The sequence below is a fragment of the Eptatretus burgeri genome, chromosome 16 (genome assembly GCF_056783735.1).
Source record: "Eptatretus burgeri isolate ZD-2024b chromosome 16, Ebu_testis_v1, whole genome shotgun sequence".
Classification (NCBI taxonomy): domain Eukaryota; kingdom Metazoa; phylum Chordata; class Myxini; order Myxiniformes; family Myxinidae; genus Eptatretus; species Eptatretus burgeri.
This window is the reverse complement of record NC_140976.1, coordinates 65,820,052-65,837,262: the sequence shown is the minus strand read 5'-3', so window position 1 is coordinate 65,837,262 and position 17,211 is coordinate 65,820,052. Positions and strand designations below refer to the sequence as shown.

The 17,211-nt window shown below is 47.0% G+C and overlaps 1 protein-coding gene across 2 annotated transcripts in view; it reads right to left on the bottom strand.

The window, feature by feature from the left end:
- The window catches only part of LOC147011238 (hepatocyte nuclear factor 1-beta-like), a 77,839-nt gene that overhangs the window by 52,952 nt on the left and 7,676 nt on the right, over window positions 1-17,211 (bottom strand). For both annotated transcript variants that reach the window (XM_085859235.1, XM_085859234.1), the window contains exon 2: window positions 4,845-5,044. In XM_085859235.1, the coding sequence (XP_085715361.1) occupies window positions 4,845-5,044 (200 nt within the window). The remainder of the gene's footprint in view (window positions 1-4,844; window positions 5,045-17,211) is intronic.

The following is a 17,211-nucleotide window of genomic DNA, read 5'->3' as shown; positions in this document are numbered from 1 at the left end:
TTTGACCCAAGAAATCCGTAATCCCAACGGCTCCGACTCCTCATTCAGTACCTCGAGGGCCCCCAAGAGGATGTCTAAAGTCTCCGCAAAGATGACTGCATCATCTGCAAAATCAAGGTCCGAGATCTTGACATTGCCAAACGATGCACCGCAACTTGATCTCTCCGACATCCTCCCAAAAATCCAGTCCATACAAGTGCTGAAAAGTGTGGGGGCAAGTACACATCCCTGACGAACTCCAGTAACAACTGGAAATAAGTCAGAGATGGTACCACCACACTTCACAGCACTCTCAGTACCAGAGTAGAGTTCAGACATCAGATCGATCAGTTTCGGTGGCACCCCACGAAGACCAAGAATCCTCCAGAGGACATCCCGATTCACTGAATCGAACGCTTTACAGAGATCAACATAGGCTGCAAGCAGCCCCTGCCGAAACTCTCGTCTGCGTTCGGTGAGTACACGAAGTGCAAGGATACGGTCAATCGTTGACCTCTTTGGTGTAAAGCCTGACTGCTCTGGACGCTGGTGCTCAAGCAGATGGTGGCGAACCCTATCAAGAATTATCCGAGCAAAGACCTTGCCCGGCACTGAGAGCAGCGTCACCCCTCGGTAGTTGTTGCAGTCTTGGCGATCACCCTTCCCTTTCCAGAGAGGGACAACAAGGCCCCTCTTCCAGTCAGTTGGGATGATGCCTGTGTTCCAGGCAGAGCACAAAACTGCATGCAACGACGCGAGTGCAGCATTTCCACCAGCCTTGAGAAGTTCGGCATGGATGCCACAGATCCCTGGAGCTTTGCCCCGTTTCAACTGGTTCACCGCAGCCCGTGTTTCCACAAGCGATGGTGGACCACAGTTGATTCAAGGGTCAGCAACAGGGATTGTAACACCCTTGACGTCCAACTCGACAGCTGGGGGATCAGCCTGTTACAACCGCTCGAAGTAACCGGCCCAGCGGGCCTTCACTTCAGACTCCTCTGTCAAGAGCTTACCACTCTCTGCTCGAACTGCAGTGCTCCGAGGGATGGGCTTGGATGAACGTAATGCGCGAATTCCCCTGTAAGCGGGACGAGAATCACCTGTCCACAGGTGATGCTCTACCCCCTCACAGATTCCTCGCACATAGGCCTCCTTGTCCACCCTCAGTGCACGTACAGTTTTACGCCTCAGCTCCCTGAACAGCTCGGCTCTGCCATTCAGCCTGGCCCTGCGACTCTGGTCAATGGTATCCAGTGTCCCTTGAGAGACAAAATTCTTCTTTGCCCTGCGGTGAACTCCAAGGCATCCACCGGCAACATCAAGGACGGTGGTCTTGAAGGTGTTCCACAACTCTTCAGGGCCCCCCAAAGCACCCAGACCCCCCAAGTATCCACTCAGCCTGTTCGCAAACTCCTCAGCTACTCTCTCATCCCTGAGCTTGGCAACATCCAGCCTAGGCTGGGATGGTACCATTCTCCAGGATTTAAGGTGCAGCTTTAGAGTTGCTACAACAAGCCTGTGGTCAGTATTGAGGAACTGAGCACTCCGGTAGACCCTGCAGTTCTGGATCATCCTCCAGCGACCGTCAATGAGGACATGGTCAATCTCCTTTGCCACACCACCAGCGTTGGAATACCAAGTCCAGCGATGAGCTTGCGGGCGCTGAAACCATGAACCAGCCACCCTAAGTCCATGACTTCTTGCAAAGTCAAGGAACTTAGTGCTATTCTGGTTCATAGTTCCTGACCCATGGGGACCAACACACACCTCATAACCATCCCTATCAGTTCCAGTCGATTCATTGAAATCCCCCAAGACTAGAAGTGTATCTCGTCTGGGGCACTGATCAACCACAGACTCGAGTGTGGCGTAGAATGCATCCTTCACGGTGAGATCACTCGCCTCAGTCGGAGCATAAATAGAGACCAGGGAAATGACACCTAAGGAGTGACGAATCCTTAATCTCATAATACGCTCGTTGACCGGTGTTACCTCAATTATCATTGGGGTCAGCTTATTGGACACAGCTACAGCAACTCCTTGGGTATGGTAACCATCAGAGCGACCAGACCAATAGTAGGTGTAACCACCCACCATTATCTCGCCGCAATCTGGTCTCCGAACCTCAGAGAGAGCTGCAATCCCGATGTCCAAACGCTTGAGCTCAGATGATAACAGAGACAGGTGATCATCCTCTCTTAGGGATAGGACATTCCAGGCACCCACCCGAAGGGACCGCCTCAGGTTAACCCAAGGAGACCGCCGTCTGGTGGACGACACCTCAGCACCACTCCGACACACTCTCCCGCAATCTGACCCAGGGATGTTACCCCGTGGTTTCCCTCCTATCAAAGATTGGGGGTCCCGAAGGCTTTGCCCCAATCCCATCATCCGGTGAGCTGCCCTGCGAAGGGAAGCTGCACAGGAGGTACTCCCACGGAGTGGGTTTTCAGATTTTTTTGCGTTTTTGCGTTTTGCGGAATGAAGGGTTTTACGGTGGCTGGAGTGCAAATCCTGCCACCAACCTCCTAATAAGAAGTAACCCAACTGCAGGAGGACGTCCGCAGACACAGTTGGGCACTAGATATGGATGGCCGTTGGCTCACAAGGAGCTCCTCCGCCCTTTGACAGGTTTTGTTTTTAATCCTGCTGGGTGTCCATATCCAAACACCCTCCTCACCAGAAAACCTGGTGGGGAGACGGTTTAGTCGCCGACAACCCGACCATGGAACAGGTTAGTACAGGTTTACATGGTACCTGTAGCAGGTCACAGATCGAACCTGACCTGACCTGATGGCAGCCACAGACTATCAAAATACCCTTCCTGAATTGTGTGGCCTTTTGTTCTCCTCACAATCTCACCTGAATCTCACTCTGGTATTCAGCTGTTTGTTTGCCTGTCCTTCCATTCCCCTGTTTATAAAACTTTACGTTAAAGCATTGGCATCAAAAAGAGTGAAATAAATAAATAAAAGCACTCCTGGCGTTTTTGTATCATTCAAACATGGTTCATGGAATATATTTCTTAGCAAAGCAAAACATGTCATTCAAATACAAGAGGAGAGCATGTGTGTGTGTGTGTGTGTGTGTGTGTGTGTGTGTGTGTGTGTGTGTATAAATATATATACATATATCTTTACCTCCACCACCAAAGGTGGTTACGCCTCCACCACCTAAGAGATTACGAAATGTTTTCACCTGTTTTGTGTTTTTAGTTTGTCTATCTGTGAGCATGATATCTCAAACAGTTGTTGATTGATTGATTTGGACGAAACTTTGTGGACACGTTGGGTGTGTGACAAGGACGAATTAATTCGATTTCGGTAAAGATCCAGATCTGCATAAAAGAGATTAAAAATAAAAAAATTGCAAGTGATTCTTCATCTTTGAGAGATTGGGTCAAACTAACAGATAGCAGGATATCGCAAAAAGTTGTGGACGCATTATGACAAAACTTGGTGGATGTGTTGCTTCGGTGAAAAGAACGAGCCGATTTGATTTTAGAAAGGTCTGGATGCAGATTGGCCAATCAGTGGGATACAAAACAAGAACTGTTCAGCTTGGAGGACATGCTCTCCAAAACGAGTGCTGTTCTAGTTGAGATTGAAGTCACGAAGGTAATACCAGTCCATCGTGCAGATTCGCTTGAGGTTACCCCCCACCCCCCACCCCTTGTTGCATCCCAGGCAAAAATGATATTGTTAGAACTGTGCTATATGAGAGTTGCAAGTCTGGTGTTGGCTTAACGGTTAAGTTGTCTTGGTTAACATCTTGGGGTCCTGAGTTTGAGCCACTGTTGTGCTGTTGAAATAACACCAGGTGGGTTGACTCTGCCTGTCATCCTTCCAAAGTTGGCAAAATGAGTCCCAGTTTACTGGGGTAATAATCCATTTGAGATCCAGATCTTCACCAAAATCTAATTCTTTTGTCCTTGTCACACACCCAACATGCCCACCAAATTTCGTCAGAATCCGTTCACAACTTTTTGAGATATCCTGCTCACAGACAAAGAGACAAATTTTGAAAGACAGACAGACAGGGGTGAAAACATAACCTCCATCCACCTTCGAGTGGTGGAGATAATTACTGTGGTCTGCAGATACGAACAGCAGTAAAGAGATGATATTTTTGCCTGGGATTAAGCATAAGGTGACTGCAAAGCAAACCTGGAGGGTAAGTCCTTATATCGTGTTGTACGAGTATGGTGATACGTCAAACCATCGTAGTGGAGGTAAAGCTGATCGTCTTTCATTTTCGACAAAGAAAAAGATGATTCTTATATCGTTTGAGCAAGACATACGTTTCAGCCGGTACTCTGGCCAAATAAATGTGTCTATATCATCCAAGTACCCCGAGGTATCAGGGGGACTTCGTTGAGTGGTCGTCACGACGTCAGGGAGACTGTGGACTGAGAATCAACCCTGGACACGTCACCACTCCATCAGTTTGATGAAGGAAGACTAGCTATCTTTATCTCAAAATAGTTTTCCTCCCAGGACGTCATCACGTTTCGAATGAGTTGAATTTTTGTTCTTCATAAGTATAAACAATAAGGCATTAGACCCAAAATCATATTGATCATATGTAAGTTAAGTAAGTTAGGGGTAATACTAAACAGGATTTGTTTGTCAAGTACAGTCTCATCAGGTGAGTTAGAGGTTCAATAAAGTCTTGTCAATTTATTGAAAATTCTCATTGTACAGCAAAGGATTGATTGGTATGTTATTGCTGTTGATATAAGTTAATATAAATACTTTTGGAGATATAAAGACTCGTGGTGTTATACAAGGAAAGCTCACAGATCAGAGCTCACAGTAAGCCCGTGCACACGGACATCGCACGCAGAGTGTGTTCAAAGTACTTACGACGCTGGATTTCTCTCTTTTTGCAAATGTACCATGTGTAGAGTGACGCACGCTTCTGGTTCTTCATGGGGGTACCCTTGTTGAGGTGCTGAGACAGATGGGACTGATTCAGGCCCGTGGCGTCCACAACCTCCCTCTGGGGGATGTTGTGTTGCTGCATGTAGCCCTTGATGAGCTTTGAAACGCGCCATGGGTCCTCGCTGCCGTGCAAAGAACAGAGGATGACAAAATAAATCCTTCAGTCTATCAGGAAAGGCATAGATCGTTATGCTTTGGCATTAAAGTCACGTTGGGGAAGCATCATCTGAGGGAGGGGGAAATTTAAAGGGAAAGGTTGAAGTCGGTGGGAATTGGCGGAAGGATTAGGAAACTCATAGAAACCATGTATTATGAAAGGTTGATAGTAGACAAGACAAGATTAACTCACGCTGAGTAGGTGATATTACACGATGGTGAGCCAGGACATATGTATTTATGTGTCTTACAGACCCTGCATATCACAAAGAGGGTCACTTACAAAGACTGGAGAAAAGGTAACGACGGAGTGGAGGTGATCAGAGAGCTTGGACCGAAATGTACGTACAAGCAGTCAGTCATGCAATGAATGGGCTACAGATAAGACCAGCAAGATATGTGGATGCATAGCAAGAAAGCTACATTAAATAAAGTTGGGGTTGGGTGGAAAGGGGGAAAATAGGGACACTTAGCCTTCTTGTCTCATGCTGTATCCAAAATTTTAGGAATATCCGAGGGAAATAAGTGAATCAGGTTTGGAGCCGCAAAGAGTACCGTTAAAGGAAAGTGGGAGTTGATGGTGGCATGGTGTTCAGTTGGACCAGAATGAAGAGAGTAAGGGAGTGGGATGGGGGAGATTTGACAAAAAGTGGGGGCAAGAAAAAAAAAGAGACAGTCAGTGCAGAGGACAGGGCATTAGTACTGGTGACAAAGGGTAGATGGATAGGAACATGGTGTGATGATTAGGAACTTTTTTTTCTCTCTCCAGTTTTTAAGGCTTATCAAAGAGTACCACACACACAAATCACATGCTCACATACAGGCAGAGACAGCAGACCACACAGGACTTGAGATCAGACAGACACAGTCATCGACTTTGGAGGAGGAAACTTCACTGAACACACTAAGTATCGGCAATCTCGGCGCGGTACTTTTCTTTCCACAGCGAGCGAGGAACTTTTGAAGAGAAATCTCTCTCTTCCCAAGCAATGCCAACCCATGGGGTTCATCCGTGCTTTATCTTCTCAATGTTGAGCAAGGAAGCAGCTCGTACCGTTTTTAAAGTCTTCGGTATGACTCGGCCGGAGTTTGAACCGTCGACCTCCCAAACTCCGAGGAGATGTTCTACCTAACCATTGCACTATCGAGGCTGGTTAAATGTAATGTAACCTGTAATTACCTTCGCCAAAAGAGAGTGTATTGCATTTGGGTCCGTTTGTTTGTCTGTCTGTCTGTCTGTCTATCTGTTTGTTTGTCTGCACAGAACTTTTGTGTATTTCTCTGCAACCGCTTGTCGGATTGAGAGAAAATTTTCACCATTGGTGCGACTACTCATGTAGAATGTTTCACTGATAATTATGATGTCATAGGTCACGTGGTGCGGCAGGCATGTTGGAAAAAAGGAAAAACTTTGACCTCTGTATCTCTGAAACCGCACTAAGGAAAAAATTGAAACTTGGCATGGGCAAGTACTCCTCATGGGGAATAAGTGTGAATTTTTATGACATCATAGGTGCTTTCGTTATGATGTCATGATTGCATATGCCAAACACTAAATCTGATCAGTATGAACATTTTTGAGGGTCATCTCGGGAAAAAATGGTCCGCAGAAAAAAAAATTAATGAAGTCATCGGTCACTTGATTTCGCAGCCATATTGTTTGTTTGTTTTTAAACCTTCAAAAATCTTCTCTGAAGTGGCGAAACAGATCAAGGCAAAAACTTTACAAGTATGACCGCCTATCCATGAGAAACAAATGGTTCACACAAATGACATCATAGGTCACATGGTTTGACAGCCATATTGGATTTACCCTAAAACCCATAAAAAAAATCTTCTTTTCCAGAACGGCAAGACAAATCAATGGGAAACTTCATAAAATGTTCCCCAAGCCATGTGTGTACAAGTTTTTTAAGGAATAATTGATTGGTCACATGGTTTGGAAGCCATATTGGATTGAAGAAAATATTAAATAAGGTTTTCTCTGGAACCGCTTAATCAATCGACATGAAACTTCAAATTTATGATCTAGTAGTGATGGGGAATACATATTTTAAATTTAAACCAGACATAATCTGCTTCACAGAAACTTTCCTCCTTAAAGACGTCTCTGACTCCCGAGTACATCTCCCTGGTTACTCCTTCCCTGGTTACAGTATGACAGACCTGAGCCTTGTCTTGGCAGCAGAGTTGCTCTCCTCATCAAAAACTCCATTCCTCACTCTCCATGCACTGCCCTAATTCCCCACACCCCCAGAAATTCATCTTGCTTCGGTGTCACCTCCACTCCCACCTCATGTTTATATGTGTGCTGTACCGTCCACCAAACAGTGATGACTCCATTTACATCTCGCTATATGAAAACATGGACCAACTTCTATCCTCTCATCCCAACTCTCTCTTCCTCATATATGGTGACTTCAATTATCGTCATGCCAGTTAGCTGCGTGTGGGTACCTCTCTTACCTGCCATGGCACTTCAGCAAAGGACTTCTGTGACTCATTGGGACTGACTCAATCGGTCAACTTCCCAACCCGGATCTCAACCAACTGTACTCCATCTCTTCTGGATCTGATTTTGACCAATTTCCCTGCAAATATCTCCTGTTCTTCCTCCACTGCAATTCGTTCATCTGACCACATGCTTATCAAAGCAGATATCTCTCTGGCTGAATTAGAGAACCAGCTCAGCACTGACGAGTATGGCATTTCACTCAGGCCTACTGGCAGGGACTTCAAGCAGACATCAAACTTCTAGATTGGTCTCCCAACTCTACTTTCTCTGACATCAACTCATCATGGCAATTATTTAAAAGAAACTCAAACAAACTAACTCTCTGTCTCTGTCTCTCTGTCTCTCTGTCTCTCTGTCTCTCTGTCTCTCTGTCTCTCTGTCTCTCTGTCTCTCTGTGTCTCTGTGTCTCTGTGTCTCTGTGTCTCTGTGTCTCTGTGTCTCTGTGTCTCTGTGTCTCTGTGTCTCTGTCTCTGTCTCTGTCTCTGTCTCTGTCTCTGTCTCTGTCTCTCTCTCTGTCTCTCTCTCTGTCTCTCTCTCTGTCTCTCTCTCTGTCTCTCTCTCTCTCTCTCTCTCTCTCTCTCTCTCTCTCTCTCTCTCTCTCTCTCTCTCTCTCTCTCTCTCTCTCTCTCTCTCTCTCTCTCTCTCTCTGTCTCTCTCTGTCTCTCTCTCTCTCTGTCTCTGTCTCTTTCTCTCTGTCTCTCTCTCTCTCTCTCTCCCCCTCTCTCTGTCTCTCTCTCTCTCTCTCTCTGTCTCTGTCTCTCTCTCTCTCTCTCTCTGTCTCTGTCTCTCTCTCTGTCTCTGTCTCTGTCTCTGTCTCTCTGTCTCTCTGTCTCTCTGTCTGTCTCTCTCTCTCTCTCTCTCTCTCTCTCTCTCTCTCTCTCTCTCTCTCTCTCTCTCTCTCTCTCTCTCTCTCTCTCTCTCTCTCTCTCTCTCTCTCTCATCTTCAATTATCCTACCCTTCCTCCAGCCCATGGTACATTGAAGCTTGTGGCTCGGCAGTTGTCCTGAAACAACTTGCTTCGCCTCATGGAAGGCAAATCTAACTAAAGGCAATCTTGGTTCCTTCCACAAAGCTCGGAACAAGTGTGTGTCTACACTCAGGATAGTCAGAAAACATCTTTCCAATCTCAAGTCTGAACTCTCAAACCTGTCTCACTCCTCCAAATCCTGGTGGCATCTGTGGGAACATACACCAGAAATGCCACAAATCCTGGTGGCATTTCTGGAGTATGTTCCCCCTCAATTCCCTCCCTTACCTCAAATGGCTGCACAGCTGACAATGCATGTGAAAATGCTGAATGCATAAACGCTGTGTTTGCTTCTAAATCTTGTATCCCAAACCCATCACTTTCTGTACCCACCTCACCCAGTCGCACCCAGCTGTTCCTGGACTCTGTGTCCTTTTCTCCTGACAAGGTGGAGAGTTTGCTGTCAAACCTCGACTCTGATTCTGCAACCGGTCCAGACGGCATCAGCCCACGTGTCCTAAAAACCTGCTCTGCTGCTCTTACTCACCCTCTCTCTGTTCTATTCACCCTCTCATTTGCTCAAGGTCATCTGCCATCTACTGGGAAATCAGTAAACATTACTGCCCTGCATAAAAAGGTGCAAAAACAGATCCCTGCAACTACAGACCAATCAGCCTTCTCCCAATCATCAGCAAAGTCATGGAATCCATCATCGCTTCAGACATTAAATCCTTCCTCTTCTCCAATGGTTGACTTCCGATCATCAATTTGGATTTAGATACGATCATGCCACCCCGGACATTCTGCTTCTGCTTTCCCAACAATGGACGGAGGTCCTCAATGCCAGAAATGAGATCAGAGCCATATCCCTGGACATATTGTGAGCTTTCGATATGGTCTGGCAACCCACCCTGCTCACCAAACTCTTCCTATGGTATCCAAGGCAATCTCCACTCATGGCTCATAGACATCCTCTCTTGTCACTGCCAACATGTCACAGCCTCTTCCTGTCCAGGCTGGAGTCTCTCAAGGCAGTGTTCTAGACCCTCTGCTTTTTCTGGTTTTCATCAATGATCTCTCCAACTCTCTGGACAATCCTCTTTTATCTCTTTGCTGATGACTCCACCCTCTGCCATACCACCTGTCATCCCTCAGATTGGCAAGCAGCAGCCTCTTCACTCTCTGCAGATTTGGTAAAATCACAAACTGGTCCAACACGTGGTACATGTCTTTCAATCCTGACAAATCTCACACTTTCACTATGTCTCCACAAAAGGACCATCTGGAAAATCCCCCCCATCTACTTTCTCAACAACCCTTTTGAATAAGTACAGTACTTTCATTCAAGCTTTTGGGTCTCACTATCTGTCACAATCTCTCCTGGGAAAGCCACATTTCCAAGCTGGCTTCCAAAGCCAGTCGCCAACTCGGCATCCTCCTTCATGCAAAGCCCTACCTTGGCACATCTGAGCTCCTGACCACATATAAAGCTTTCATCTGCAGCCTCATGGAGTACTGCTCTCCCCTCTGGGGAGGTGCCTCCGCCTCACACCTTTCTCGGCTCCACAATGTGGAAACAAAGGCTTTTAGGATTATTGGTATCTCCCGCGATGAAGCCGAGTCTTTGGGTCTTTCACTCTCTCACCACAGGCAGGTCGATGGTCTTTCTGTTTTATACCAACTCCTCTCTGGCCTCAAGACCCCCTGCTTTGTCTGCTATCTGTCCCGCCCATATTTCAACAGGGCGCTCAAGGTCCGCCAGAAACCTCCTTCTAGTAAAACTACAAAAATCAAGAATCACTGCTCACCTTCACTCTTTCATTCCTCTTTTTCCCCACCTCTGGAACAAACTCCCACACTCTCTTCAATCCAAGTCTTCCCTCCAGGTCTTCAAAACAGCTGTTCACCAACCATGTCTTCTCTTCCCCCATCCAAAACCTTGATCTTTTCTACCCCCATTAATGCATGCCAAACCCACCCCCTTCAAATTCCCAGATTTCCTTCCTGAAAGTCCCTGTAATATCCATCTTGTATTCCCCATGTTCCCCACCCCATCCCTCTCCCTTCCACAGATCTCCTAATGTCTTTGTTCCCCACTGTTTTGTATTTCCCTCTGCCACCCCACTTGTCTCCTGCTCACTTTATTATACGTTCTGTGCGTTAAGCTCTTCCACGAGCCTCGACATTGTTCACAAAAAGAAGTTATTAACTATTTCTAGTGGTCTATTTCTGGCAGAAGCCCCATGAAGGATGACCCTCATTTTCAATGGGAAGATCAGGCAAGATGTGGTTTTAGTTCAGCTATTGTGATGGAGCATAGAATTTGTTTTTTTCTGGAATTTATATTGCTGATGCATCAGATCGTCTTTTTCTCCATTTAAGGCCTATCCACAGGATATATGGTCAATGTGCAAACATTTGGGGTGATTGATTCACAACCTTTTATTAAATCTCTGATCGAGTGTTGGTTGGCCTTTGACAACAAGCATACCTCAGACTGTCTCCAACACCTTGTATCCACTTTTCTGAAAAATCAAGCATTATATTTTTACCATTCCACGTCTTACGGTATTGCTCATCCAATTTAGCAATAATCTTGGCTTGCTGTCCTGTTATCAACATTGGCACAAACTGTTGTCTTCAATTTCCAGGTCTAATATGAAAAAATGTCACAAACCTCTGGTCCCCAAGAACCATTTACACATTGTGGGGCATATTCATGAGAACCAAATTCTCATACCTGCTGCACACCTGCGTGCAGCAGATGGTGGCGCTTTGCATTCTGGGAAAATATGAACACGGTCTTTGCATTCTTGGAAGATATTGTTGCGAATTCGCGCCCGCCGGCGTGCGGACAGCCATGTCACTCGAATCGCGACCGCGTCGCCCACCGGACGGACAATTCAGTCGTGACCCTCTCGGAACAACGCCGGAGCTAGTCACGGGTGGGGGTTTAACCCCACCACGACCGTGCCAATTGCCCACCCGCGCAGGATAGGGTTGCTCGCCAAATTCGATCTACCTAAGTACCTGCGCGGATGGTCCACCGGGCAATCGTACCACGCCACAGGCCAACTCCGGACACGAACCGCTTAAGCGGTCCGTTCCGGGCTACAGTGATAACCGAGCGGTGCTATCGTCGGCCTCGACGATTCCGATTAATTACCGGGCGTATTAAGCCCACTACAAACCCTTTACATGAAGCAGGATGGAGGGTTAATAAAGAAAAGACGAAGCGAAACGGGAAAACAGTTCATACAAAGGACATTTATTTTCCGGCACGCGGAAAGCACACATATACAGCCAAACAGTCAAAATGCACGTATAGCAACAAAAACAAAAGCAACAACGACGCAGAGTTACTCCCGACTACGCGCACACACGGCAACACTTATACAGTTCTACTTTACAGATGGCGCCAACACACATTAACTCAAAAGCAAAGGAAAGAAGCCACCCTCATAGACAAGGGGGCAAATGGGCCTGTAGGCCAATATGTGCGCGCGACCTGAAGGAGTGGCCAGGCCCGCGAGACCGGGGGGGGGGGAGGTGTCCTACCCGCGTCCTCGTGACACGTTGGCGGACGAGCCGCAAATGTGGCCGCGTGGCTGTGCCCCGACTCCGTGCTCCTAGGCGGGTTTCGTTGGCACGATGTTTGGAGTGGGGTGGGAACGGGGCCCCCTTGTTGCACTATCTCAGCATGGGGGAAAGGGGGAATTGTTGATGCCCTGGGGGAGGGAGAATGGCTGGCTGGCTTGGGTCCCACGATCAGCGATCCCACACCGCGACCTCGTCGCCGACCACCGTCCTTCTCACCTCGGACCCAAGCTCCTTGGCCTCTTCCCACAACTCTTCTCAGCCGGCTCCAGAACCCAACTCGATGACACACCGATGACTTCGCCAACCAACTCGACTCTCTGCCACACCGATGACTCGACTCACTCTCTCTGCCCTGATTCGCCTTGCGCTTGCCGTTTTATAGGCTGACAGGAGCAGCTAATATGCAAATATCTGGATCAGGATGACCAGATCAGAAAGGGGGCGTGAATCTCCCCTGATCCTAGAATTTACATATATCGATTTCCTACAGACACGCCTGGAGGCGGGGCCAAGCCGCTCCGCGCTTGCTAATTGGATGGAGCAGAAGTGGGCGTGTAGCGTTCCTGATCCGAATTCTCCCTCGGAAAGGCCGCTATTTGCGCTCGCGGCTCGGTGCGTATCGCTGAACGGGCCCAAGACAGCCCGACGCTCAGTGTTCACAGGTGGTGCAGGAATGGCCGTAGAAGGAGAGAGGTGAAGGTGGTGGAGGGTTTTCGGTGGTGAGGGTTGATGGTTATGGTACCGTTGGGAATGACGGTGATGCGATGTTTGCGGGATTGAGTTGTGAAGGTAAAGGTTGTGGCTGTTGGCGTTGTTGTTGTCTGAGGGTTGGAGCGTGGTTGTAGTTGGTGATGATGGCTGGCGTGGTGGTTAAGGTGGTTGTTGTGTGATGGCGGTTGAGACGTGGTTGGTTCAAAATAAAGATAGAACAGAAAAATGGCTATCTCAAAGCGTCGCAGCCCGGATGAATCACATAAATTCCCTCTATACAACGGTTTGGGGCTAACTACACATGTACTTAGAGATATCTCACCTACAGGCCCTTCATGGTGTAATGCGAATTTCCACAGCCGTAACAATATAAACATGATGTGGAAGTGTTCCACTTTGGGTTCACTGTCCCAATACTTTTGGCCATCTACATAATATAACTGACGTGGTCAGAACAGGTGGAATATATGCAAACTTGAAGTCGAGAAAAGGAAGGGAAGGGAATGAGATAATCGAGGTAAAGAGGTTGAGATAAGAGAGGAGGAAGATGATGTAACTCTACCATGTGGTGGGGTCAAAGGTTGTATCATTTTCTTTTCTAAATGGATAGATGGTTTCTTATAAAATGCCCTACTCCTGGTGATGGCTTAGCGGTTAGAGTGGCTGGCTTGGGATCCTAGGGTTCTGAGTTTAAGCCCCGTTGGTCTCTGAATTAACACCGGTGGGGTTGACTCAGCCTGTCATCCTTCCGAAGTCAGCGAAACGAGCACCATTGTACTGGTAATAGAGGCATTGTTAGGGTTAGGGTTATCTGGCGTAGCTGCGTCCCTAACCAATGATGCAGCCAGCACTACAGCCTCACATGCACCGACAGTGCAAGGAGATGCAATCGCAAACATAGTCTAGCGGAGCACATCCATGAACGAGAACAGCACTCGGTTGAGCACATTCCTTTGCCATGCTGAACAGTTTACGTTTTGGATCCCACTGATTGATCAGATCTGCATCCAGACCTGAAGCAAAATCTCATCAGCTTGTTCTTGTCACCGACCCAACTCATTCACCTTCTGTAGTTTTGTCTTCACTCGTTCACAATTTTTTGACATATCATGCAATGTATCGTTTTCATCCCATCTCTCAATGGTGAAGAATCACTTTTAAAAACTTTTAAAAATCCGGATCCGGATCTTCACTAAAATCTAATCATTTCACCCTTGTCACACACCCAACATGTTCACCAAGTTTCGGCCGAATCCGTTCATAACTTTTTGAGATATCCTGTTCACAGACAGACAGACAGACAGAAGTGAAAGAAAACTTCCACCAACCTTCGGTGACGGAGGTAATGACGCACGTTATAAACATTACGGCTGAACAATAACACACCTTTGAGATTTGCACAATGTCAGTCCAAATGTGCACACACCATCAGTCGAAACGTGCACACACCATGGTCCAAACATGCACACACCATGGTCCAAACTTGCACACACCCTGGTCCAAACTTGCATGCTGTCGATCCAAATTTCACGAATTGGAACATGTTCAACGGATGGTACCGACACTCGGAATTAGCAGTTGAGCGTTTCGTGCAAACTACCTCCTCCGCCCAAGGTTGAGGAGGTTATGTTTTCACTCCTGTCTGTTGGGTGGTCGTGAAACTACCCTTATTCTCAGGTTTTCCGTCTGTCTGTATGTCCGTCTGTTTGTTTGTATGTAATGGACAGCTCTGGAGGCCAGAGGAGTCAGCCGATTTTGATGAAACTTGACTGGTAGGTTCATACCAGGATCTAGTTGTATGCTTTTGAGCACCGTTGCTATGGACGCCACCGTTTCCGAGCAATGGGACTTTGACAATTTTGAAAAAAATCCGAATTTTTTTTTTGTTTTTTTCGAAAATCAAAAATCGGCTTCCGCACTTTTATGCTCACTATAATGAACGTCTCTGTCAAAAAAAAAATTCAGCCCGATCTGTCAAAAACTGTATGACTAGTATGCAATTGTATTACTATATGCTTTCACCCCAACGTTCGCGTTGGGACTCCCTAACGTAGAGTTAGGGAATCGAACACAAATGATGAATGGACAGTTGCTCGTCATGTTCCTATATGGAACAACGAACGGCAAAAATGCCATCTGATGTGTTCTCTTATCTACATATTCCAAATTCGCCTTAGTCTAGCGACCACCCGCGTCGCCTACCGGCTTGTCTTGTTTGTTTGTTTGTTCATTTGTGTGCAGGATATCTCAAAAAGTTGTGGACGGGTTTGCATAAAATTTGGTGGGCAGGTTGTGTGTGTGACAAGGACGAAGTGATTAGATTTTGATGAAGATCCAAATCCGGATCCGACTACTAGAAGTTTTTAAACGAGAGAGAGAGAGAGAGAGAGAGAGAGAGAGAGAGAGAGAGAGAGAGAGAGAGAGAGAGAGAGAGAGAGAGAGAGAGAGAGACAGAGACAGAGACAGAGACAGAGACAGAGACAGAGACAGAGACAGAGACAGAGACAGAGACAGAGACAGAGACAGAGACAGACAAAAAGAATATATAGCATGAAATCTCAAAGAGTTGGGGATGGTTTCACACGAAACTTGGTGGACAGGTTGGGTGTGTGATCAGGAAAAATAGATTCAACTTTGGTGAAGATCCAAATCCGGATCTGGATTCGAGAATTATTTAATTTAATATTCAAAGTGATTCTTCATCATTGAAAGATAGGGCCATAAACAATATATAGCACGATGTCTCAAAAATGTATTGGGCCCGATATGTTCTCGTGGATCAGGCATTGCGTGGCGGAGGTGTGCGCTCTACCGAGTGCCCTCGTAGTTTGTTAAAATGTATTCAAACGTTCTAAACATGGTGCAAGCCGAATCAACATCGCCGCTGCGGTGCCGAGAGTGAAACCTGAGCTTTCTGTACAAACAAATATCACAACAAAGCGGATTAGGCGTTTAATACCGAGACAAGGTTCTGGCGATAAAGCGAAGGACATGACGTCACAATGCAATGGGAGGGCACGCACGCGTCACCGACTATGTACAAACGCTTTAGGGGCGCGCGAGTCACTCTCAGGTGTTATCAGATGTTGAGTGTTGTTTGAAGCAGATTTCAAAAGGACCTTGTTGGTTCTTGTGGGGGTCAACACGTCACCACGTCTGTACTTTTCATGTTAATCGGGAGATTGATCAGGATGAGTGCACAGAATTTAAATTTGTTACCTTGTGATAACGAACTCATTCATTAAACCGAAACACGTGTGCTCGGTGATTGCGCAGGGATTCACGGTAATTACATGAGAGGAAACACCATTTCTTGTGATTCCCATGTACTCTTAATAGAGAGCGAACGTGATGCCGACGCAGGTTCTTGGAAAGAGTTGTACCGAGTCGTTTTCCGCTGCCTTCCCAGCAGAAGTTGGGGAAGGACTTTGTAATTTGTTCAAGGTGCCGGTGATAGCTCGCCCACTCTTCGTGAGAGACACCGTGGAATCTTTAACATCAACCAACTATAGTGCTGGCAGACGGGACGCCCGGCTTAACGTCCATTTGAGGGATTGATGAATCACCCTGCCTGTAAAACACCAGGATGACATTTGAAAGCTGGGTCGGGATTCGAAGCCAGGCTGGACAGCTGAGATGTGTGTGTGTGTGTGTGTGTGTGTGTGTGTGTGTGTGTGTGTGTGTGTGTGTGTGTGTGTGTGTGTGTGTGTGTGTGTGTGTGTGTGTGTGTGTGTGTGTGTGTGTGTGTGTGTGTGTGTGTGTGTGTGTGTGTGTGTGTGTGTGTGTGTGTGTGTACTGTACGTCATCATTCCAACCCTGTTATTATATTGTCAGTACAAGAAGTTTATAGTGTCAGAACTATGAATTAACAGCACAGTATGATACAGTGGTACTGTACTCACTGCACACTGTACAGCGGTACTGTACTCACCTCACACTGTACAGCCGTACTGTACTCACCTCACACTGTACAGCCGTACTGTACTCACCTCACACTGCACAGCAGGACTGTACTCACCTCACACTGCACAGCAGGACTGTACTCACCGCACACTGTACAGCCGTACTGTACTCACCTCACACTGTACAGCCGTACTGTACTCACCTCACACTGTATAGCCGTACTGTACTCACCTCACACTGCACAGCAGGACTGTACTCACTGCACACTGTACAGTACTGTACTCACCGCACACTGTACAGCTGTACTGTACTCACCTCACTGTACAGCCGTACAGTACTCACCTCACACTGTACAGCCGTACTGTACTCACCTCACACTGTACAGCCGTACTGTACTCACCTCACACTGCACAGCAGGACTGTACTCACCTCACAC